Raw genomic sequence first — 23,175 nt, 5'->3', positions numbered from 1 at the left:
ATGTGACAGCTCACATGAACAGGAGAGGATGAAAAAGATGCAACACACTTTGCTGCTGCTTACAAAGTTGTGTATTAATATGTGTTTTCACCTATTCTGAGGTCTTCCTCGGCAGAAATGCTCAGAATTGGTGTTCTTTGTAGAAGCTGGTATGGCTTGAAGACAGGTAGGCTATGATTTGAAGCAGATACGCATCAGCTTGTGTTCTTTTTTGTTTGCTTACAGTCTAGTTGTTCACATTCTGATGTGGAAGCGGCCTGCTGCAACCACACAGTGTTACATATTGGCCATTGAACATCTGCACAGGAACATTTTGTGCCTCAATGAAGGGATTTTGTTCTCAAGCAAAATCAAGCTGAAGACAAGGGAGGTACAGTAACAGAAACACAAAGGGGCATACACGGGAACTTACAGGCCCCATATTATGCAAAATGCTCTTTTTAATGTTTTTTCAACATGTGTCGCTGCTGCGCCTAGATGTCACCCAACTGTGAGAAAAGACCTCCTATCTCTTTTTCTCCTGCTCCGTCCAGCAGTAAACATGTATGAAAACACGCCGTTTAGATTTTGCTCGCTTTATGATGTCATAAGGGGGATCTGTTGAGCATGTGACCTCCTCCGGCCCCTCAGCGGGCTGACCACTGAAAACCCCCTGAATCCACCTTGCTATCCAACATTGTTTTTTATTCACCAAAGCTGGTTTCTAGTGTGACGAAGATGTCGAAGGTGAAAGCGAAGCAGCAGATTGTTCCGTTCTTCTAAAACGGAGCTTCCAGACAGAGACTGAAAACAGCTGCAGCAGCCACCTCTGCTATGAGAAAAATAATGTGTTTTTTTTACTTAAAACCATGTAAACCTGTTCTCATCACACCTCCAAACACAAAAATGGACTCTGAAATGAGCGAAATATGCGACCTTTAAAAAAAAAAAAAACCCTGCTTTTCAAAGCTCCCTTCAAAATCTGTAATTGATGTCACACAGACATTACATTCATCTTTTTTCCTCAGATCACAGAGACCTGTGTGTGGAGGCGGCCCCGCTAGATGGCGCATTCATTCCCTCTCTTGAAACATTACATGACAAAACATGACATCTGATGAAAGTATGCAACGCCAAAGCTGGAATAATGTGGTTCAGCCAGTTGGGGCTTTGCAGGAATCTCACTTATCAGTGGGTTTGACTTCTGTTTTGAATCCTGCGACCAGAGCTAAAGTCGGTTGTTTTGGGCTTCTTTTGGCAGCCAGGATCGTTTACATCTGGCAACCCCGCTCCAAACTTTCACTTTAAGAAGGCGCGTCTACGCTGCAGTGTGTTTATTACGATCCTTAAGGTGGCACATGGAGACCATAGCTGGTGTCTCCGTGGCTCAAATCTAGACCTACAGATTACGCGTGTGCACTGTGAGGAAATGCTTTGGAGAAACTGATCCACGGGGTCTGTTCCTGTAGCTTGTCCGACTATTTTTATCCGTGGCGGCAGCACCTTCACTGCATGCGGCAGCGTGAGCTCCTCACCAGGGCGCACCGCGAGCCGAGGAGCCGAGGGATTCACAGACAGACGGCTGGTGGGGACGAGACGAGACGAGACGAGACATGAAATAGTCCCCGGTGGAGTCGTCAGAGGTGAAGCACATTGGGACGTGAGTGAAATGGAGGCACCGCCGGGGACGAGCTGCTGTGAGCGCACCTTGGCCAGACGGGAGTAACCGAGCAGTGAAACGGGCTGGGATGGCAGCATCCAGTAACTCAAGCCTCTCAGGTTCATCTCTGTCCTCTGGTAGGAGTTCACACAGCACACACACTCAAACTAGGCTCTGCACTTAATTTAATAATAATAATGATAATAACTATAATAATAATGATATTAATAATTCCTTTGTTGTGGGTTCAAATTTTGCTTGTCTGTGTTTTGACATTTCTGCTTTTATCTGGCTTGAGTCAAACTTTTTTCATTATCTTATGTAAAGCCTGACATATGCTCACCACAAACACATGCACCAGAATATGTGACAGCCTCTTATTCCTTCATCTGCATCTGGCATGTGTTGTGGTATTAACGTTAAACAAACATATCATTGTAGTGGTTTCCTGTGATTTAGGATTAAAGATAAGTGAATCACATCACCATCTGTTATATCTTGGATGCAGCAGTGGGAATATGAGAGGGAAAGGGCACCTTTTCGCGTGAAGAGGGATTATAAGGTTGTGAGATGCCCCTCAGTCTGAGGTTGGGTTTGGATGTTATCATTAGATTGCCAATCATCTCCATAATTCCCTTACCGACTTTCCACTTGGCTGGCTTGAAAGATTATCTTTGGCCTGTGTAGCCTACCATTTTCCAAAACGCACCACCAGGCGTGGACATTTTCTGACATTGTAAAAAATCCTAATAAGCAATGGTCCAGCGGCATAATACAGTTCATATTGCTACAGTGTGCAAAAACTCCAATCAAGTCCCCTTTGCATATAATGAAGCATAGTACAGCGATCATATATTTGTAAAAAATTTCAATTTCAGGATTCAGTTGTCACAAAATGAAAGCAGAAAGTGGGTTAGCAGCTGTTCAAACACACCCAGAATAAAATAGCAGCTCCATGCTTGTCTCAGTGTATATCCCATTATGTGTTGATAAGGCAAGTTGCTCATGTTTGCCAGGGTATAAAGTACAAGCTCCACAATCACAGTGCTCTCTGATGTGGAGGCCCCACCAACAACCAGAGGCGTGTGTGAGAGAGACACCATGTGTGACTACAGGAGGGAGAGGCTGTTTATAATACCAGGCTCCGCACTTTGGTTTTACGCTCACTGTCTCCACCAATGTTTTACATTTTTACCACGGAGAGTCTCATCTAGAAAATGTGTAGTGATACTTTTTCCATATACAAAAAACGAAAACAAAGAATGAACATGGCACGGCAAAGCTATAGGTTTATTACAGGGTGAGGACGCTGGATAGTATACCGAATGTTTGTTTTACTTTCTTGCTCTCTCTGCACCCCGACCACACCACACAGCAGAGTCACATTTCCCAAGGTACTGCCCAATGGGAGGGACAGACAGTCGTTTCCAAGCTGATATAGCCTGTGGAAACCACATGCTTCACAAAGCATTATCTCATGTGTGCGTTTCAGAAAGCGGTGGATTTACTGTTTGACCACTGCTGCTTTAAGAGGAAAGTCTTTTCTTTCTGTGGCATCGGAGGGTTGTCATTACTGTTGGGCTCTCAATATAATTATCAGAGGTTACAAGCTGCGCTGCTGCCAGGGATAGAGTGGTTGTCACAAGGGTATTATTATTTTCATGCAGAGCTCTTTGGCAGTCAGACACAACATTTGAATAATCTTGTCTATGAGGCATATGACTCAAAAATGAATCTCGGCTCGATTGCTGTTCCATATTAGGCCGTCTGCTCCGGCTGCAAACAAAGTGCTCTAGGTGTAGACATATCAGCTGCCTCTAATGATAAGCCCATCTAGAGATCGTGTTCGGAGGCTGTTGTTTGTGTAAATAAAGTTCATCCAATTTGTCAGTGTGAACTATCAAAGTGTCAGCGATGGCAGGTTTGTTGCAGCCGAGTATGATGTGATACTGTAACTGACTGGTAACTATATTATATTATGGGCAAATTATTTAAATGGATGAACAATGGTATGTATGCAACCCACTTTATAATGCGTGGATTATATACAGACAGCCTTAATACACAGGTAAAAGATAGTACTCAACAGTTTTGAGGCCGGTCATGAGAGGATAACGGACTAACTACAGACCAAAAGGATTGCACCATCATTGCAACATATGTTGCAATGCCTTCCTTTCCCTAGAAAGATATTTTCTGGCTATTCGTCTAGATCAGTGAGATTCCTACACATTCTTGGCAAGGGAGGGCATGGAAGCATGTACTGTACCAGCAGCACACCATTTGCCAGACGGCTCCAGGAAATAAAGCCTTGAAAAAAAATTGAGGGATGGAGCATGAAAGTATGCCTTCAGCTCCAGGCCTTAAATGACAAAATTGGTCAGGGAGGCAGAATTACAGCCATGTATTACAGAGAGGCTGTCTGCTCAACACGATCCTGCACATGTTTCTGGCAAATGCTGCAGTTCACCTCAAAATCTTTCCACCACATAATTTTCTTGTTCTTAACGGTGTAAATCATGTATTTGTGTAATGCAGACTGATTTACTCACATGAACTGTATGTTTAAGAGTGTCAGTGAGGGTGAAGTTTGTCTCCCAAGTATTCCAGCTCTGGTTGTACATGTCTCAGTAGACAATCCTGTATCAATTACACTAGCAGACACAAGGGAATGTCAGAATCTAATGATTAAATTTCACTTTTCCTTCTTCTAAACTTGCCTATAATTCTTGTTAACAACACAACATACAGTCTCCCTCAGGGTATTCAGCCCAGAAGCACACAAACACAGTCCAGAGAGGCGCCTTCATACCTGTCACATATTATCTGGTCAGCACTAAGGCAGTGTTGTAATGCTTGTTTTGGACTTGTGTAATACACAGATGGTCTCCCTGCTGCAGTTCTGCTGCGTCCCACTGACATGAAGGCGTGTGTGTGTGTGTGTTAGGGTCTGTATGTATCTGTAGCGTTGCACTCAGTATTCTTCTCCAGAATGTGTTGTGTCTGTGTGTCATTTATATGTGTGAATAACATGGGTTGCAAATTACACTGTGACCTTAAAATTCTAATTTTTTAAATACGTTTTTTTTTTTTTATCAAATCGAGTTTTCGTCCATAGCCAGTTTCAGGGCCTTAAGAGAAGAATGTTTTGAAACAATAAATTAACATGATGACGTCCAACTTTAGACACTAAAAAAACTTTTGAAATAAAATGCAGGTGTTGGTGAGGAGAAATCCTCCTTCCAAGGACATCTAGGTAGCGAGAATGGGAAAACAACAAGTACGTACTAATAATATTCTAGACATGAGTCTGTAGAGTCGTCTGAATCATCCAGCTAGTCCAGTGTTTGATCAAACCAACATCAGCATGCGTGACTTTTCAGAGAAAAATACATGGTAAAATTGCTGAGGTGAAATAAATGGTTGTAGTGCAGTGCATCGATATCAGCTTGATCATCATCACCACTGCTTCATCAAGGTCGTGATAATAATGTCCCTCAGCGTCACCAGAGGAGACAGGCATCACAAAGGACGTCCTTATTGCCAAATAAGAAAACAACTGGAGATGCACCAATGGAAGCAATACTCATTCACCCTCTGCGACTCAGACAGACGCCCTGACCCCAACACAGATGAGCAGGTGCACATAGAGCCTGGAAACGTGACACATAAAACTGATAATAACAGGACTTGTAGTAACATGCTTTTATATTTTCATTTTCACTATTGTGTAAACCCGCAACGTGCAAGGATAGATGTATTGCCAGCATTTTGCAATTAGACAGCACAGAAGATATGGTGCTGTGACAGCTGTGCAACTTTTCTGGGTTTCATGTGTTTGCCAGTGCACCTTGGAGTCACATCTAGTATTAATTAGTAACCAGTATAGGGAGTAGAGCCTAGATGTTTTCATTTAGGTCCAGCAATAAATTTTCTCTCTGGGAGAAAAACATATGTGAGGATTTGAGTGTTGAGTGAGGATGATCTGATGTCATGTGGATATGTTTACCTGGCTGCTGTTTGCTTGTAAAGGAAACATTGCATCTATTGTTACAATATACAACAACCAATCAATGACTACAATTTGTGTTGTGGGGAAAGGGCAAGTGAAACACGATCATCTCTATATTGTCTTTGTACCTCCTGTTTCACTATCCTATGTAGCAAATAAAACCTTGAAGAAATCACATGCCAGCCATGTAGCATTTCATTAAGTTATCAGTTACACTCTTCCTCCAGTTTTTGTGGGTATTCTGCAGCAGGGCTACAAGCAGAGTCTGTAGCTTTTAAGCCCTGTAAAGCTATTCCACTTGTTCTGTCACCTTAAATAGTCTAGTAGAGATTTGATATCACTCTACCTGTGAGAAGACTCTACACAGGCAGCTTTATATCCTCCCTGTTGACATCTGCCTTTTTCCCCCTAAAACGAGTGATGTTTAACAGGATTCTGCACAGGTCATGAAACTTGTTGTCCTCTAAACTTGTTGAGCTGTTGCCACGTACCTGTTTTGGCTTCGAAACAAGTCATTGTTTTATGTGCTGAAGCTGAATATATTTTTTTTGGGTATGTGTGCAGACTCCAGAGCAGACGTTATCTCAGGGGATAAAAGTCTTAGGCAAGCCTGATCCTCATTCATTACATATTCTCTTTGTCACCAAAGCAAACACCCGCCGGTAATTATTTTATTGAATGCCTCTGACTAGTGAGTAATGGAGGACAACACAATTAATCGCTGTGTCTTTGGGGAAAGAACCCTCTGGCTGCTCCAGAATTTTAAATTCTCCATGATCATCAGACACAGCACGAACTCTGAGCTACTTAAAAAATCTTTTTGATGTAATTTTTCGGTGTGTGTTTATGTGCGTGCATGTTTGGTTGAGAGTGGGTATGCACAGTGTAGCGTAATGTATTTGCATGCATATGTGTGTGTGTGTGTGTGTTTGTGCAAGTGTGTGTCAGTGTTTGCATCAGAATCGACCCTTAAGAGCTCCCTTTTGTGAGCCGAAGCTGCTGCAGAATTCCAGACTGAGATGCCATTCGTCATTAAAATGAATCAGATTGAAAAGAGAATACTTGGCAGGCGACCAGATGAAATCACATTCTTTAAACAAGCTGCAGTGGAATAAATCCTTCAAACTGTTGCCAGTGCAATGCACGGTGACAAAGCTTCTGCATTAGGACAATACATTTTCCAAGGCAGCTTGGCCACACATCAGGAAATGGAGCCTAAAGCAAATTTATTTGTATTTGAAGGCAGACATCCTGTGCAGGGCTTTAGCAGCATTTACGCTCAAAACGTCCACTTCTCAGTCAGGCTGATTTTTCATCATTTATACAATTATTCAGCATTTAATCAGATGCCCTACTTTTCATGCACCTTGTCTCTCTCTCCTGTTATTAAGTCAGCTCTTTCGGAGTTAACCGTGCCATTATGATGAGAGGCAATGATGAGTTTTGTTAATGCTGCAATCAGCCTCAAGCCAAACTCGTGCTGCAGTGAGCAGAGAAAAACGGCATGAAGGACGTCATGCTCTTATTGCCTACTCTTCGAGTGCTGTCAGTCAAACAGAATAATATAGCACACGAATATAGTGATATAGTTTTAACAATGATGACATTTATATGAGCAAGTTTTATGGTTACGCTGCATGTACCTCAGTGCCCACATCCAACAAGTGCTCACTGGTTTTCACACCCTCTCAGATGTGTTTCGTCTCTTTCCCTCTGGCCAGAGGGGTGTGGCGCTTATCTGCTGATGAGTGCAGAGGAATGCTGTAAATGAACAACATGTATCTTCTCGACCAGCATGATTCATTATTTACTCAGTCAATTGAGTCTCTCCGCAGCAGTGCTGGGAATTTAGTGAGAGATATTACACTAAACATCTGAGAAACAGATGAATCATTTATTGTCATAGCAGCTAGTTTGAGCATTTGCCATGTAGCATCATCTGCCTATGTGATGTCTGTGGACCACCATGATTGATGTGGTTGGCATGTTTCAGTGTGTGAGGCATACAGAACATGTAGTACCTGACTTTTAAATATGCGATAAAAATGTTTCTGTAAATGGGTCAAAACTTGTTAAAAAATGTGGAAATTCTTTAAATAGCATCAAATTATTACCAGTAAGTTAAATGATTGTTATTTCTGGAAGGATTGTTGCTTTTTGTTGGGTGTACCATGTTTGAGGCGATGAGTTAACACAAATATTCCAATTAAGTAAGCTTGTATTATCTTCACATGATTGTAATTATAGCTTTGTTTGGATATAATACAACATCAGCATCTTCATTTGTGTTTGAAGGTTCATATTTGAACTTAGAAAAGGTTTCCAAAGCTTTTAACCACATCTCTTGGACTTCCTCAACATATGAAGTTGCTGTGGTGAGAGATGTGGATCATATTATGTTATAAGTAAATTTTGGCTGCAGCATTAATGTCATAACGAGGGCCAGACATTTCATCACATTACCGGCAATGTAGTACGGTAGCAAAAAACGGTAGCCCCATTTTTTACTCATTTATTGACACATTTTATTACAAGCCATTACTTTACCCAGTTGTCACTACAATAAATGATCAGTCGCTACAAAGCGTTTACCTCATCACCTCTCTAACTCTTTTCCAGCTAATGTAACAGCACACTTCATTATATATTCCAGGGATGTGTTCACATAATCATAAATCAACCACCACATTTGTCAGAGGAGAACCATCCTGTGGGTGGTGAGGTTTAAATTTTCCTTGAAGTAATTTTGATTGGTGTGTTTGTGCTCTTATCTCAGAGCAGGGACTCTTCTCGGCGGGTAATATAGATCAGGTGTGTGCCGACACGATGTTTAGCGAAAGAAGCGGTCATCTGTATTGATCGTCCTTGAAGCAGACACAGTGATTAGAAGTGTATTCACTGGTGCATCTCAAGAGGCAGCTGCACAGTGTGAAGCCATATGCATAATTATAACAGAGAGATAAACAACGGTGACATAACCACGGTGAAGGTCTCACAGTCAGTCCATTGGGAAAGGGATAGAAATGGAGATTTTAATGAGAAAGCAGGGCCCAGACTGTTAACACTACTGTGATTTCCTCATTGAAACCTGCTTTATTTTTGTGTTTCACAGACCCAGAGGATTACCAACCACCCATATGGAAGTCCTACTGTGAGTAATTCATTCATTTATTCAATTTGCAATGTTTTAACATGACTTTGGCCTTTAGTGTGTTTCTTTAAGTAACAGCACCTTTTATTTGTGATCTATATATAACAAAGACATTTTTCCTATACTTGGAATAATTGGGTTTTGTTGTACATATTACAATTAGATATACCACAGGTTCACATGCACAAAACTCAAACACACTCGCCCACACAACACATTCACATGCACAAATGCAAAGCAGCGGATTCCTGATCTCTGTGTAAAATAGGTTACCATCACCGGGGAAAATAAGATTTTCTACCTGCAAAGAGGCTCAGCTGAAATGGGGTCCTCAGAACACCCACCTCATTATACAATGTTTTTGCCATGTGGGAGGAAATAGGTTGACTCCTCAGAATATATGTGATGCATTTATTAAAGCAGAGCACACATCATTTCAGCTGGAAACTGTGCCTGAGTTAATACAGTTTAACCAATTACAATTTATAGCTTGTGTACCAGTATACATTTTTCCTGTCATTAAATGTCTTTTATGTATATAATTTTCCAATAATGCTGCTTTTCTGAAGTCTCCCGTCTTCTCCTGACTCCACTGGTCCTCTGCTGAGGTATTTTTAGAGCTCACTGTATCACAGGAATGGATGATGTCCAGATCTTGCTGGTTGGCTTAAGTCAGCTTGACAAAACATGAAAATTCACAGTCAGGAGTCTTCCTTCCCCTGCCTGGAGAGAATCCTCACACAGTGATTTCTTTGCTGTTGTTAGAAATGAGGGCACCGTTGTAGTCTCACAAGGCTGTAGACTGCGTGAGTGAATGCGTTACAGTATAAAACAAGAAAAAGTCATATTCTGATAGCATCACAGCATTTTTAAATAGAGTCTTGGCAATGCAGGAGTTTGTCAAATGTAAAAAAAGAAAAACTCCAGTTGTAGACACGTAAAGGATTAAAATCTGAAGAGAGAAACCACAGCACTCAGTTACTGCCTCTTTTGTTGTGGTGATATTTCTATGCTAATAGAAACTGCAGCAGCGTTTTGGCCTCCCTCACTTTTTAATAAGTAATTGTAATGTACTAATTCTGTGAAGCTGCTGAGGTGGTTGCAGTGATTACACTGCCTGCTACAAATTCCATTTTCACTTTGCTTTGCTGATTAACTTCTCGTTCTCCCAATATTTTAAGTACATCTAATGCAGAGAAACTTGAATTTGCAACTATTTCAAAGTGCAAATTAGTCAAGTGCACAACAGGTCTTAATTCACACAAATGGATTGCAGATATATGGTTCCTGTCATGTAAACCACTGACTGCTTAGCCTCACATATAAGCTAATGGCTCCTTTTGTACCTTGCTACCTTTGCATTGAGTCAGGGCTGTGGTCAGATGCTGGACTAAAGGCTGCTAAGTGGCGATATTGTTTTATGTCCTGGCGTGTATGAAAGCTACACTCCATCATATAGATTCTTCCGTCTTAAGTGTGTGTTGAGGTTGTTTATTTGCTAACAAATCTACAATATGCATAGAATTACAACTTGCACTGAGCTGTGTACATAACTCAGAGGGTCAGAGGGGCCTTGTTAACATCCATGTGTTTCTCTAACAGTGTACCAGCTACAGCAGGAGGCCCCGAGACCAAAGAGGATCACGAGTCCTCAGGAGGTCGGTACATCTATAAATCTGTATACAATACGCCACTGTATAGGGCTGAAATTATTTTATGTTTTTATCAACCATTCATTTGTAAAATGTGAAAGAAATAATAGCAAATACCAGTGTCAAATTCCCAGAAACCGACAGAGAGCTGCCAAAGTCAATAAAGAAACCCTGCAGTATCTCATCTTTGATAAGCTAGAAACAGCAGCTGTTTGGTATCTTATTGTAAAATGCCTAAATAACTATTATCCTAAACTCCATGTATATATTTCATACAAAAGAATACAATAAAATGTGACTCACAAAAAATGAAATAAGACTAAAGAACTATGAACATTAAAAACATAGCAGAATGATTTTTATTCATTTTTTGTCTTTTATTCTCATGTGACAATGAACTTTTATGGCTCTGGTGAAACTTAAGCAGGGGTACTCTTGTAGCATGCAAGTAATGACCCTGTGATTGTGTTGATTGTTATATGATAATAACAGCAGCCTTATCACATGTGGTTAGGCACCCCAGCAAAAATCCTGCTTCAAAAATTTAGTCTACCAGACGACAGCCACACCGCATCTGGCAAACTCAGGTTTCAGTCTGGAATACATTCACTGAGAAATGATTGAGCCTGGCAGCTGGACGCCAGACCAATCTTGAAACTCCCGCTTCAGTGGCTGGTGGGTTGCTAGAATCAAACAAATTAAGCACGATCCTCCGACTCTGTGGTTTATTCTTTGTTTTGAAGTTAGTTAGGAATGTATTTTGGTGAAAGGTTCAGAATAAATTTGACATTTTCATTCAACGTGTGCCGTGTTTCTTATTTTTCAAACAAAGATCAGTGATTGGCTCAGCAGGTGGTTTGTTTGTTCATTCAGTCAGATGTAGGGAGCTTCTGTGTCCAAAAGAGAGAACTGCTGATCATCTGTTACGTACTTGGCACATTTTAGCCTGAAAGGTTCACTATTTTTCAAGCCTATCTTAAAAGAGGAAATTTTGTGCTTATAAGACTGAAACTTTGGTTGATATCCACTTGTTCTAAATTCTAACTCAGCTGAAGCTTCATATTAGCTCCAGATAAGCTTAATACATTTTTACACAGAATGAGGAGTGTGGATTATATCCTCCATCACTTACATTAGGAAGGGATCTCTCAATGGCCACTATGAGAGAGGGAATAATTACACAAGAAATTAAGTAAAAATCTGCTTTAATGTCCATAGAGGCACCTGGCTATTGTTCTAAGAAAGACAGGAAAAAATTAACAATATACAGCAAGAACAGTAACAACTATAGTAACTAGCAGTAGGAATTGTTTGGACGCACAGAATAGTCTTTATTCCCTCAGCTATGAGGATAAAGCTAATGGAACAAGTTGCTATAGCTGTTACTGCCTTCACTGAGAGAACTGTCAATCCTTTATTGTACAGCCGACCAGAAGTGATGCATGTCTCATCCTATTTCGAGTCTTGCCACACTACGATGAGCAGAGTAAAAGTTGCGGGCTGGCTATGTGAGATTAGTAGCTACTCTTTAATTCACATTTGACATTATTACCAAATCAAGTGTGTTTGAGTTTGAAATTTGAATAATTTGATGTGTGAAAAAAAAGTCTGGATAATAAAAATTCATAAATCATTATTCTGACACTCAGATTAGTTCATATTAACAGTGATGTTTTAAAAAAAAAATGGAACCCTAACCCTTCATGTCCAAAAAAGCACCTCATGCTGTTATAGAGAATCTTCATGCCAATGTTTGACGTTGTTTTATATGATGTACAAACAAAAAAAGGTTCGTCATGCAGACACGCTTACACAGCCTGGCGTGAGACAGTAACACACTAAATATTAATTCTTTACAGCTGGCCATCCATCACCAGCTGTTTTCTGGCCCTGCCTCTAATTCATCTCCACACTCTGTGATTTGGCTTTATGGTTTGGTAGCTGCGAATAGACGCGGGGGCACAGATGGAGATAATCTGCTCTGTGGTGTAGAGTCCTTTATCTTTCACACAGGCTGTAAGAACAATTCGCAAAGCCATTTAATTGAGCTTTCATATCATATTGCTCCAGCCAATTTGTCCTTTCCTGGTTTGCAGATGGAGAGTAGACCCAAATACTATGGCAGAGAGTGAGTATAACTTGATTTTTGCCATCATTTTTATGCCTTTTTGTCAAATATTGCTATGCATTCAATGCCTTTATTTATTTTCATTACTGCCTTGCACCAGATGTGGTTAGAGTTTAAGTGGGTGGATGAGTATTATATGTGTGTAGTGTGTGCGTGTGTGTCTTTTTTCTTTGGTACGAGCCAGAATTTGAGGTAAGAAATGAAGTTTTATATCTACTGCATACTTTTTCATTGTTTTTTAAAATTTTTTTTAACAGATTTCATGGCATGATCTCTCGAGAATATGCAGATGAGCTGCTGGCGGGATCAGAGGGTGCTTACCTCATCAGGGAGAGCCAAAGACAGCCAGGGACACACACCTTGGCCTTAAGGTACCAGCAACATCAATATGCAGCACAAAATACCTGAAAGCTTCGTCTGTATCCACCTTTGTTCGCTTCAATTCATCCACTCAACCCCTGCTCATCTTTACTCCCACATCAACCACATGTCCAAATCCAGGTTTGGGCACCAGACCCTCAACTACAGATTGTTCTATGATGGGAAACACTTTGTCGGGGAGAAGAGGTTTGAGTCAGTTCACGACCTTGTGACGGACGCCCTCATCACTCTGTACATTGAGACCAAGGCAGCGGAGTACATCGCCAAAATGACCACTAACCCCATCTATGAGCATCTTGGTTACACCTCGTTACTCAAGGACAAGATGGTGCACAGGCTGAGCCGTGGACGCACAGAACCACGCAGGGTCACCTTCCAGAGAGATGAAAAGGTGAGTTTTATGGCTGTCCGTGTCACCAGAGCAGAGGAGTAAAAAGTTTATACTTTTGCATGTTTTAGGTGTACTCTACTTTTCTGAGCACGGTGGGTGGTGCAAAATAGACAGACTGTTAGAAAGGAGGTCAAGCATCTACCTCAGCATCTGCCTCTGCTTCACAGATGCTGCGGTGTGGCCGACCTGCTCTCTATCTAGAGCTGAAACGATAACTCAATAAATCGATTAACAAGTTGACAGAAGTTTCATCGTAAAATATTTTGATGATCAATTAATGATTTGTCAAGCTGGCATGTGAACATTCTCAAATTTGCTGCTCTTGTCTGTTTTTATATCATCTTAAAGGATTCATTCAACATGGGAAATGATTAATATTCCTTCCTGAGAATGAATAGATGAATAGATCAGTATGCTCATGTTTTTGTTGGATCAATAAAATAAAAAAAATGTACTTGCAGTCCTATCTCTGTCATCTTTGGGAGAGGAACATGCTAAAAGGTAGCTTGCTCATTATTAGTATAGTTGTTATTGTTACATATAAGAAAATGCTCCATACTGTATATACTATAAAAAGATACTTGATTGAAACCAAGCTTGAAGTTTGTTGTTCAATATTTTTACTTTCTGAAGCAAAACATCTCATTTGGAAAAAAAACCCAACATTTAGTACATGTAAATGATCTACTACATTTCCCCGGGCCCTGTGACATACACCGTAAAATACCATGATTTTGATCTACTTCCACGCTGGTGAACATTTCCACTACATTTCCAGTGGGGTGAGAGTGCTGCTGAGAGGACGCTTTGTCCTGCGTGTGAGATGTACATTTCCCCTGTTGCCCCTGGGTGTGTTCCCTGCTGCCATGCTTTGTTGCATTCTCTGAAAGGTAATGATGACCAAGAGGACTGGGACTTTGCTCTGCCTACCATGCATATCAGACATACTGATCTTGGATGAGACAAATTGCCTATTATATTCATTGACACTGTTGTCAGATTAAAGTCCATGAATGATTTACTGTATCAACCAGGAAAGCTTGCTTTCTTACTGAAGAATCCCAAGTGTCCCTCCACTAGGTGGCAATCTTATTTTGTTTCCTCATTCTTTTGGACCTGGTGACAGCACTTAGATTCACACCAAGCTCTTTTTATTAACAGATATCAATTTCTTTCCTTCCTCAGAGAGATATGTATTTTATGAGCTGCATCTTTTATGTGTATCTCAGTTAAAAGGGCAGATTTATTGCTTTGGGGATACTTTGTCTTCAAAACGTCAGCCAAGGGTTTGTCAGCTTGACAGTCTGTCAGAGACAGACACATGGCAGCAGGGGCATCAGGTGCAGTATTAATATCACCAGTTTTCAGTTTGGTTTGTGTAACTTGATACATTTAATGCTGCATTTCTGACCTAATGACCACTGGTAAGTCAGCACTCCATTGATTTAGTGCTTTAGTGCTCTAAGACACGCAGGCCAACCTGTGTTTGCTTAACACACAGTGCTTTATTGAAAACTGTCAAACGCTGTTGCAGCTATGATGTTTGAAATTTGTGGACCAATTTATCTCCAATCTTGCCAAATCTTGGCAAGTAAATCTGGAGCAAGTCTCTAGCTAAATGTCACATTGTCAGTTATCTTGGCGCTTTTGTAAAACTGATTTCATATTCTTCCTGCCAAGTTTCATACATGAGGATCTGAGTCAGTGACAGCTGTGATGATGGCAGGCTTTGTCAGACAACGTTTGAAAACCACCTGCCAGTCAAGAGTGAGAGGGGAGAAAAATGTTTTCTGTCTGCTCGAATACTTCGTGTCCAAAAGGCAGAAACCTGGCCTGATGGCTCGAATCTGAAATCGCTTTTTGAACTTCATGTTTACCAATTACGCAGCCACACCCTGAGGCATTACGCCCACAGTAGCTTCACTGTATGGTCAACATTCACATGTATTTACTCAGTGTCAGGTTGATACCACCATATTGCCATGACTGCAAATTCTTGTGTAATTAAAATGCTCCCAGGAGGTGAGAGGGGGCTACTTGTCGACCTGTTGATCAACCTCCAGAGTTTCATTCTCTGTGCATGCAGAGGAATTTGGTCAGTGGCCAGAACCTGCTGCATTCCTCCTGATACTCACCACACTGGTTTAATCTCAGTGAGGCTGCTCACATGCCCTGGAAAGACTTCCAAAGAAATTTGTTTGTTGGGATAATTACCTGCTTTCTCCCAAGAGTTTCATGCTATAAAAATACAAAAACAAACCATTTATGTCCTCTAGTTGAATAATGTTAAAATGCTCCTCACACAGCATTGTGAGAGTGCATTTCCAGACTTTTATAAGTGGTTATTTCTTTTCAGCCTCAGACACAGAAAAATAGATCAATTTTCAGTGTTTCTATTAAAGACAAAAGTGTCAGTTTCTTCCATTTGTAATAATGGACGATATCTTTGACTGCTATATCCTTCACAGTATGTCCATTTTTCTTTTTGTTAGAGATGTTGTTAGGGCTGTTTTGTTCAGGATGTGGGTGGCTGGATCCTGCTGTCTTAGTGTGTCAGTGCCCACTGTGCTGTTTGCCCATGATTTCAAGCACTCGCTCACAACAGAGTCCGCTCAGCTGTGTTCTCACAAAGCTTTTGGGCGCATAAAAGAGCCAGGCCACAGAAAAGAAAGCAGAGCTTGTTGTGCGACCACCTTTTGTGTCCTTTCTTCCAAGCTCTTCTTTAAGAGACAAGAAGCCATCTGCCTGCTGACAAAGAGCACAGCCCTCCCGCCCTCCCTCCAACCTCCCAAGGCTAAAATATCTCCAAGCGGCCTATTCCTCATCTGTCCCCTCAGACTTAGCGGTAGAGCTGAATTGTATGGTATGGCATGTGTAGGTCTTTTCAAAGAATGTCAACCACAGTGACAAATATCTTCACCTGTCTTGTCACTCTTGCAGTTAACTATTGCCCACAGACATCTGAGACAAAAAGAAATAGATGGTACACAAAAGGCTCACAGCATTTTTTTCTTACTTTGCTTGTGTGTCTGTAAGCTGCCAATCCTTTTATTTTATCTCAGCTTTGCAGTTGCCCTTTGGGTCGTTTGCTCTCCGCTTCACTGCCCTGCTTTTGCTCGAGCTCTTTATCATCCCAAATCCAATGCTTACTGGCTTTAGGACCTTTCCTCCCTCTTTAATCAATAGTTCAATCTTATTTTTTATGTCTTCACATGTGTAGGCTGTTCTGTCAAATAGCACGCAGAAATTTTGTTTTTTGACATGTATATTGCACTGCTGTCAGTGTTATGTACCTCCTTTCAGAGCTTCTTAATTAATTAGAAAAGCAGAATGCATTGTGGTGCTGTTTACTGGTTGTTGACAAGCACAGCTAATAGGGACAAATTCAGCATGAACATAGCAACAGCCCCCCATCGGTAAAAAACTATATGGCTGCAGACCTGCAAATGAGCCTCCTATGGGATTTTACTTGGATTTGGGTACTGCAGGATTATTCCCCATGTAAGGATTATGGCAGTAATCCCTCCCAATCACAGTTGATGGTCTGGCTCTGCTGGCCCTGTGAGACAAATGATGGTGATTGGCGGGAGTGGTCTGCAGTCAGAGTGTCTGGAAGATCCAGTCTGGACAGCAGTGTGGGGAATTCCACCAGCCAACTGACATAGCTGGAGGTCAAGATCTGTTTGAGTTACGAGGACGAGCCTCGGCTCTGTCAGGCCAGAGAATCTTGGGTCAGTCTTTCAGCAGTTGAGTGACCTGTTTAGGAGACCCAGTGCTGACTGAGAGCTGCTGCCAGTTGAGTATTATCTCCAGTTAAGTGAAGTGGAGTGTGTCCGGAAGGCAGCGTGCTAATGGAAGTGTGCTCGATGCTATAAAGAGGGCGTCTGCACTATTGATCCTGCTTTACAGAGCTGTTGAGCTGTGTGAAGCGGTCCTGACAGCAACCGACCGCCCTCACTCTCAACCTCCTGGCCCCTCCCTATCAGGGACCCTGTTCTCTCTCTCTTTCCTTTCTGGGCGTGTGAAAGAGGGCCATTGTGTGAGACACACTCCTGCCCTCAGGCCGCCCACTACAGATCCTGTTGCCTCTTCTTGCTTGCTGCTGCCACTGGACTCAGACCAGATGCAGAATCAACCCTGTGCTGGCTGTCATCAGTTGCCCTCCTGGGTCAGAGGGGAGTGGAGTGTAGCGGCCGCCTCTGCGCTGGGCTGTTGCCGGCAGCGTCTGCTGCACAGCACCCAGGTCTCCTCTCCACATCTTTCCACAGAGGAGATGGAGAGTCTGTGGGAACCCGACCAAGCAAGCATGGAAGCTGAAGAAAACAGAGGGGGTTCAGGAGGGGAGCTGATCACCCACAAGGCTAAAAGACAGGAGAGGAAGCGTCAGGAGCTGTTGGCTTTGGCTCTAGGAGTCAAGCTGGGGAGCAAGGGAACACTTCTGTGGAAGCCTATTAAACTGTTGGCCTCCTGTCCACAGATCTCCTCACCTCTGGTGCGACGGAGTGCCTTGAAAGATACATCGGAGAAGCAGTGCTTCTATGAGAAGCTACACAACTTCAAGGTGAGCAGTTTTTGTTAAGAAAAGTTTGATGGTTGCTGACTGCTTCATTTTAGTTTGCCCCTAAAGAACAAATACATTTTCAACAGCTTTCGATTAGCTCTCACAGTTTTTTGTTGTTGCAGTGGTTAAGTAATCCCTAAGAGAAATGCATTTACAGATGTATTTTTGCCTGCCTCAGGTGTTTGCTTGTTCCATCATAGACCATAATGCGTTTTTTGTTTTGATGAGAACACATGCAGCTGACACCCATATGCACTGAGGGGAACTAATGGATGCACCATACCACAACCCATTAACAACAGAGCACATTGATCAGCATTGATTTTAAAGCTCTTAGATCATTTTGTTTTAGGCTGCTGAGTTTGTTAAAGCAGTTATTGTGTTAAAAACTATTTTAGAGTCCGAGAGTGTGAGTGCATGGTACATTGTGGAAAGTAGAATAGAGTTATGGTTCTTTAAATATACAAAGGATAATTTAGGGATACTTTGCCTCAGGGCTCCTTACATTCTTGCAATTGGATCTTAGGTTTCACTTAACAGACAGGTTCTAATGACCCTCAGCTTTTTGTGTACTCCCCTTTTGAAAAAGAACAAAAACTATCCACTCACCACCTGCCGTATGCCCTCCTCAGTCATCAGTCTACTACTACCTATTCAAAGTACCATTGAAGGTGTGTGCATGTGTGTGTGCATGTGCACGCCGGTGTGTCTCCATTTGCCATCTTATCTGTGTTTTTAGGGTGCACATAGGGTGTACATCTGTTATTTTGACTTGCAGACTTGCCTGCATGTATCCGATTGCCCAGGAGCAGATGCCAGACACGTAGCAAATCCTTTAATCTGCCTTGTATATACAAATGCTCTCATTTGGCGAGGGGTCCTGACCACTGTAGCTTGGGATCACAACATAATCTCTATCCAGAACATCAAAAGGGAAGTTCTCCAGTTTGGACAGGACATGTGTGTGTGTGTGTGTGTGTGTGTGTGTGTTTAAACATATTGTCTCTATCCACAGGTACACACCTTTCGAGGGCCACATTGGTGTGAGTACTGTGCCAACTTCATGTGGGGCCTCATCGCCCAGGGTGTCCGCTGCTCAGGTAACTAAACACTCCATCGTCAAAATAGCAGGTCGTGGATTACACGAAGAAAGTCACATGAATCATGGATTACACAAATTGTGTACAATCTGTGGCTAGAACTGCCTCGTCACAGATGTTTCAGTTGCATAATCTGTCTGAAAACGTTTTTCTCCTTTTAATTGGTAAGTCAATTATGTCACAATTAATTTCTGTTTGAGTTGAATCCTCCCATCAGTGATTCATTAAAGCACATTCTTCAGAAAAACCCAGTGAGGCACAGATGCTTTTTTAAAATTACAGCTATAACTATCAGTCTTTTTGAAATCTCTTCCGCTCAAGAATAATCACAGTCATGCCCAAACGAAAAGCAGCTAGATATTTTTACACACTATTTCCTAATTCCCTTTTAACTGTGCAACGATTTTCCGTGTGAGACAGTATACTGGCAGCATATTTTCAGTTTGTAGTTGATTCACTGTGATTTCTGTTGAAATCACTATAAATAAGATATGTAAATGACGATAAACCGCAGGTCAAACACAAATACTCAGATACAAATATAGTAGCAGAACTAAGTGACTGTTTGGGATTTAGAGTTCAGTGGGGTTTTCATGACCTCCACAGTCACAAGATTTATTCACAGCACAGACAGTCCCGAAACCGATGTGCACATCAGTCGGACATCCTAAACGGAGTAAACAGAGTGTTTGTTGTTGAGACATTTGCCATGCTGATAAGCCAGAGGCAAACACTGGTATCATCAGACGCCTCATGTGCTATGGGAAACAGGAGAGACTTCTTTGTCCTTTCTCACTCCCTGTCCAGCCTTTACTTTTTCTTATCTCCTGCTACACTCTCTCTGCGAGCACTGACTGAGAGCGGGGACCCCAATCAGCAGACCAGCGTTAACGTCGCTCGGGCAGTAAAAATGTCTTTCTGATGGACGATTTCAGTCAGACACCCCGGCCTACAAGTATGGCTCCTTAAAACCTTCATTCCAAGCTGTGCTGCCACATAATCAGGCGTACTTGTCGCACACATTCTGCTTTTGCCAGCTGTCCAGCATGCTCCATGTGACTTAAACCACAACAAGAACCCCCGCCTATGCTGCCACGTCTGCTGTTATCTACCTTTAGCGCATTGCACCGAGACAGCTTAGCTGCGGCTGTGCTGTCTGACAGTGCAGTTTATCACTGACTCAGGGAAACCTTTTCAAACTGCTGTCTTAAGCCTGCTGTGATGGTTGTGTTATCATCAGTCTGAGACTAATCTCTCTCTCTCTCTCTCTCTCTCTCTCTCTGTGTGTCTGTCTCTATTCATCTCTGTCTTGTTCCTATAGATTGTGGGCTGAATGTACACAAACAGTGCTCCAAACTAGTTCCCAGCGACTGCCAGCCAGACCTGCGCAGGATAAAGAAAGTGTTTAGCTGTGACCTCACCACGCTTGTCAAAGCTCATAACACGACACGACCCATGGTGGTGGACATGTGTATTCAAGAGATAGAGCTGAGAGGTAAGAGAGTGCACTTAATCAGTCGTCATAGTAAACCTCATCAATCACGTCAGGTGAAGTGTTGAAGTGGAGTGACTATAGATGTTATTGATCCTTTTGTTGGAATAGTAACCTAATTTTTCTTCGACTAATTTTTTAAGTCTACAGCACAGAATGGAAGGCAGGAAGGATGGTTAAGAGAAAATAGCCTCCAAAAAACAGAGACAAGCTTCCCAATTTTCTCTTGCAGGTATGAAATCTGAAGGTCTGTACCGAGTGTCTGGCTTCTCAGAGCACATAGAGGACGTGAGGCTCTCCTTTGACCGAGGTTTGTTGACATCAGATTCTTGTGCCCAAGGATCAACGTCTCTGAGGTTTTAGTTCACAGGGTCATACATTTAAACAAGAGGCTTGTTGCTGCACAGCATGTAACGGTTCCACGCGCTACTTTGTGATATACACAAGAACATTCAGCCTTTATCAGTGATTGTATCCAAATATAAAATTACATGACAGCCATATATTTTCTGATTTTTATCTATAGACGGTGAAAAGGCTGACATCAGTGCCAGTGCCTATGCAGACATCAACATCATTGCTGGTGCTTTGAAGCTCTACTTAAGAGATCTTCCCATTCCAGTTATTACGTTTGACTTGTACTCCAAATTTATTCAAGCTGCAAGTAAGCGCCCCTCCACTCTGGACTATTCCATGCCATCACTGTGTTACTGGTACCCTGCAGTGCTCTGATACTAATCGTGTTACTGTTGTAATGTAGAAATTCCAAATGCTGAATCCAGGCTAGAGGCCATCCATGAGAATTTGCTGCAGCTCCCCCCAGCACACTATGAGACCCTTCGTTACCTGATGGCTCACCTCAAGAGGTTTGTTCACACACGCAAGTCATCAATACAGAGACATGCAATATTTCTCCTTTTTTTTTTTTATTTAAAGCGTCATTTGAATGTAATTGCTACAAATAATTTAATTTTGTTTTTTTCTATTTAAAAAATGTTTGTAACCCGTTTTTTAAAGATGAGTCACAGAAAACGCACAGAAGTCCAAAAGCTAACAGATTATTGGTTTTGATCTTTTCATGGGATTTGTTGAAAATAAGACAATTATAGAATAATGCCAGCCTTATCCTTGAATTTAATATTCCTGAGGTGGATCCCCTCATGACCCAAAAAGAAAACCACATTCAAACTCTTTAAAGCGTTTTGGTGTGTTTGTATTTTTCCTTATTCAACACTCTTTACAGACCAGTTATCTTGTTTTGCAGGGTGACACTGTTCGAGAAGGACAATTTAATGAATGCTGAGAACCTGGGAATTGTTTTTGGTCCAACGCTTATGCAGCCACCAGAGCTGAATGCCTTGACAACCCTGAATGACATGAGGCAGCAGAAACTAGTGATGCAGCTTATGATAGAGCATGAAGACGTCTTGTTCTAAGGACTGAGGCATGCAGGCCTTATAACAGAAACAAAGGACAATTATTTATTCTGTCAAAGAGGAAATTCAAGCCACCTTGATCCTAATGAAGTTTCAGAATAGTTTGTAATCAAATTGTACTTGAAACGCTTCTTTTTTCGCATGACTGTTTTAGTTGAAGTTGGTTTAGTGTTGACATTGTCTTGTTACTGTAAGTTTTGGGGTTTCCTTGTCAGCCAAGATTATCATTTTTATATTAGGAAAGGCTCCAGTATTTTTAACTACCTACAGTGCTGTTTCCTCCTCTGTTTAATATGAGGATTGTCACTACCTGGTGTAGACTCAGTCATGATGACAGTGCTGTGTGAAGTCTGCCCCAGGCAGATAGTCAATCATTGGAGGCCCGGTGCTGTGTAAACCAGCCTCAGAGCACCAGCCAAATTAACACTCCCACATGACGTGTGCATATTGTGATTTTAGTGGGTTCGCTGGTTAAATTTTCATTGTACATAAAATCAGGTCATGTAATGATCAATATTTTAACTGTGTGTTCTAAAATATGAGAGATGAGACAACTGGGCGCTCATGAAGCACTTTTTTTGCAACAAGTGTAAAGATTTATTTTGTAAAGATGTTTATTTTTGTCTCTTACTCTGCGTCATGTTCTTTTGTCACAATAATATATACTGTTGAGAATGATGTTTGTTGAATTGATGTCTAAATACAAAACTGTTCACAAGAGAAAAGAGGAATCAGAAGAGTGACAGTTTGTGGATTCACCAATTTCATTTGCAACGTAAGTGTAAGTGTTATGGTGAGGAATGCATAGGTGGATTAAATACTATTTATTTTAATTTACACGTCATATTGCAGACTGTGTACCACATGAGCAAAGCTCTTCTGCGCACATGTTGGTTGCCAGTTTTGATGCATTTCCGTTTACATTCTGTAATTTGGGATATTTCCAAGTGAAAAATATGACCTGGGCCCATTTTTTTCTCTTTTCTTTATGCCAGTAACATCGCTCAGTGAGGCACTAGCTGCCATTCACTTCATGATGCCATAGAACTTGATAGTCATGCCATAGCTGTACTGAGCATGTTTCCTTCACAGTTGGTTTGATGTGATTCAGTAAATCCTTTCTACAAATCCATTTTATCAAAATGTATTTTTGTGATGGTTGCAACTAAAAATGTAATTTATCAAATTATGATTTATTAAAGTATAGAAAACTTCAGTTTACTTATTCTGTC

The 23,175-nt window shown here is 41.5% G+C and overlaps 1 protein-coding gene across 1 annotated transcript; it reads left to right on the top strand.

Annotated features, from left to right (window-relative positions):
* Nucleotides 1-1,088: 1,088 nt before the first annotated feature.
* Nucleotides 1,089-23,164, top strand: chn2 (chimerin 2). The gene is made up of 13 exons (XM_070835558.1): nucleotides 1,089-1,776; nucleotides 8,764-8,802; nucleotides 10,405-10,460; nucleotides 12,551-12,582; nucleotides 12,840-12,953; nucleotides 13,084-13,354; nucleotides 17,832-17,915; nucleotides 18,931-19,015; nucleotides 20,337-20,510; nucleotides 20,740-20,817; nucleotides 21,034-21,171; nucleotides 21,268-21,373; nucleotides 21,772-23,164. Exons 1-13 carry the CDS (start codon nucleotides 1,728-1,730, stop codon nucleotides 21,941-21,943), a joined length of 1,398 nt encoding a protein of 465 aa, XP_070691659.1. The 5' UTR covers nucleotides 1,089-1,727; the 3' UTR covers nucleotides 21,944-23,164.
* The last annotated feature ends 11 nt before the right edge of the window (nucleotides 23,165-23,175 follow it).

The sequence above is a fragment of the Pempheris klunzingeri genome, chromosome 8, assembly GCF_042242105.1.
Source record: "Pempheris klunzingeri isolate RE-2024b chromosome 8, fPemKlu1.hap1, whole genome shotgun sequence".
NCBI classification, from domain to species: Eukaryota; Metazoa; Chordata; class Actinopteri; order Acropomatiformes; family Pempheridae; genus Pempheris; species Pempheris klunzingeri.
This window is presented reverse-complemented; position numbering and strand designations above follow the sequence as displayed.

Bases quoted from the DNA above. Each gene is read 5' to 3' on its own strand.
- chn2 (XM_070835558.1), top strand. From the start codon at position 1,728: ATGGCAGCATCCAGTAACTCAAGCCTCTCAGGTTCATCTCTGTCCTCT. The intron at 10,461-12,550 runs GTCGGTACATCT...CCTGGTTTGCAG, and splicing joins GGATCACGAGTCCTCAGGAG to ATGGAGAGTAGACCCAAATA. The intron at 20,818-21,033 runs GTTTGTTGACAT...TTTTATCTATAG, and splicing joins GAGGCTCTCCTTTGACCGAG to ACGGTGAAAAGGCTGACATC.